The 2,538-nt window shown below is 47.2% G+C and overlaps 1 protein-coding gene across 1 annotated transcript in view; it reads left to right on the top strand.

Annotated features, from left to right (window-relative positions):
* The window catches only part of LOC101847425 (glutathione reductase, mitochondrial), a gene marked incomplete in the record, with an annotated part of 15,999 nt that extends 14,587 nt beyond the window's left edge, over positions 1-1,412 (top strand). The window contains 1 exon segment of the mRNA XM_005099664.3: positions 165-1,412. Within this exon segment, the coding sequence (XP_005099721.2) occupies positions 165-313 (149 nt within the window).
* Positions 1,413-2,538: the final 1,126 nt, after the last annotated feature.

Raw genomic sequence — 2,538 nt, 5'->3', positions numbered from 1 at the left:
CTGTGTGTGTGTGTGTGTGTGTGTGTCTATAAGTGTGATGTAACGTGTGTGTGTGTGTGTGTGTGTGTGTGTCTATAAGTGTGATGTAACGTGTGTGTGTGTGTGTGTGTGTGTGTGTGTCTATAAGTGTGATGTAACGTGCCTGTGTGTGTATCTCCCTCAGGTGGTAGGTCTCCACATGGTGGGCCTGGGTGTGGACGAGATGCTGCAAGGCTTCGGCGTGGCCATCAAGATGGGCGCCACTAAGGCACAGTTCGACAGCTGCGTCGCCATTCACCCGACCTCCTCGGAGGAACTGGTCACCATGAGATAGAGGACATGAGTGGACCAGTTGACAGTTGGTCTCCATGAGATAGAGAGCAGACGTGAACCAGTTGACAGGGTTTACCACTTTGCAGTCACACAGCCGGCAGCCAGCAGTACAAAACTTCCCATCTGTTCCCCCAGCCAGGAGAGCGACTACATCAGACTTCTCGGGCCTGGCACAGAAGTACACACTACACCGGCTGACCGGAACTGATCAATATTGCTCCAAGTGACTGCAAAGTGGTAAAATCTCTGGGTGTGAATGGGGAACTTGTTGTCTGTGTGGAGATTTGTGTCATGTTCTGCTTGGGTTTGTTGTCTGTGTGGAGATTTGTGTCATGTTCTGCTTGGGTTTGTTGTCTGTGTGGAGATTTGTGTCATGTTCTGCGTGTGTTGTTGTCTGTGTGGGGATTTGTGTCGTGTTCTGCTTGTGTTGTTGTGTAGGGGAACTGAGTGGATGTGGTGGGAGGGGGGGCTGTTGTGTTCTATGTTGTGTAGGAGAACTACAGTGAATGTGGGGTCTGGAATGTATCGCGGGCTCTTGCTCAAAGCCAAAGCTATGATGGTCAAGATCAGTGGATTGTCATAAACGAGATAGATGAATCGATCCCCAAAACCTGATGACTTTTCCTCTATTGTGCCTGCCGACACCTGCACACTGTGCCCTATTTGTGAACACAAGGAAGGAACATGCTTTGTTGTTTGTAGAACTTATCTAAAGGATATATATGTGTGTATCTTTTGAATTCCTTCCCTCTCTCCATCACCATACCCTCGCTTCATGTTGTCATGTTGTGTGCCGAGGTGAACAGAGGAATAAGGAAATGATGTGAGTGCACAAAGACTTGTTTGTCCTGGTCAGGAGTTGTGTACCGCTAGATCTACCGCCAATCTTGGAGGAATCTACCGCTGATCTTGGAGGAATTGCACTTGAGATTTGGGTTAGACCAAGTCTTGTGACATTTGTTGAAGAGATGAATGGCACTCCCCTGTGGACATATCGGCACCCTTTGAAGGCAGATTTGATCTATTTAACCAGTGTAGGGTGACAGTTTTTGACTCTATTGCTATTATGTTTCATTGAAAAATAAAATGTTCAGGTTATCATTGTGTTATCGTTGTGTTATCGCTGTGTCATCTTTGTGTTGTCTTTGTGTCATTGTTGTGTTATCTTTGTGTCATTGTTGTGTTATCTTTGTGTCATTGTTGTGTTATCTTTGTGTCATTGTTGTGTTATCTTTGTGTCATCGTTGTGTTATCTTTGTGTTATCGTTGTGTTCAGGTTAGCGTGAGGGCTCTCGTGGCCTAGAGGTTAAGGTGTTGGCCTCTCATTCAAAGGTCCCGGGTTGTATTCCGGATAGCAACCGAAGGAATTTTCTTCTCTAAAATTGTCTCCTTTCACCTCCTTTCCTGCTTTCTAGCAATGTTCTGTCGTCTACTTTCGTCTCCACTCTCTGCCCCCACCCCCTCACCTCTTTTGCCCCCTCCTCTGGGCTCCTGACTCTCTCTGCAGCCTTTCTACTGCTACTCCTTGGCTCCTCCTAACTGCTGTCTTTCAGCCACACTCCTGATCTTCTGGTAGGAAAGATCTACAGCTAGCCTTCTCGGGCAAGGGAGGAAAATCTCGGAGGTCCCGTGTCCAGATTGCGCTCGTTAAAGATCCTTTGGTGGTCTAAAATGGATAAGAGTAGGCTTCGGCCGCCACCCAGGTTAAATTCTAAATTTCCTATCCACTGAAAAATGTTGAACTCATTCGGGACGCAACGTCCGCTAGCATGTCTGGCCCGTTGTGGCCCCACGAGGTGTTCCTGGGACCAAACGTTTGCTTGACATCGCTAAGCCATATTTTAGTTTGTATTTATATCCCCGTGACCTTAGAGCATTGGTTTTTTGTAACTTTCTGTGGCGATTTGGGAAGGCAGTTGAGGCGACAAAGAACCCGAATCTTGGAGGAGTACAGACAAAAAAGGACAATTCACAATCACAGTGACTGGAAGGATTTCTTCCCAGTCTTTGGACTGTAGATTGTGATGTGTTCTAGTCGTGTTGTAACTTTGTCTTGTTTGTTCCTGATTCACGGTCAACTCGGAGGTGACAATAGTTGTCTTTGGTCTCCTACACCACGGTCAACTCGGAGGGGACAATAGTTGTCTTTGGTCTCCTACACCACGGTCAACTCGGAGGGGACAATAGTTGTCTTTGGTCTCCTACACCACGGTCAACTCGGAGGGG

This window comes from Aplysia californica, unplaced genomic scaffold (genome assembly GCF_000002075.1).
Source record: "Aplysia californica isolate F4 #8 unplaced genomic scaffold, AplCal3.0 scaffold00221, whole genome shotgun sequence".
Taxonomy (NCBI): domain Eukaryota; kingdom Metazoa; phylum Mollusca; class Gastropoda; order Aplysiida; family Aplysiidae; genus Aplysia; species Aplysia californica.
The sequence above is the reverse complement of the archived record's forward strand: the minus strand, read 5'-3'. Positions and strand labels throughout refer to the sequence as shown.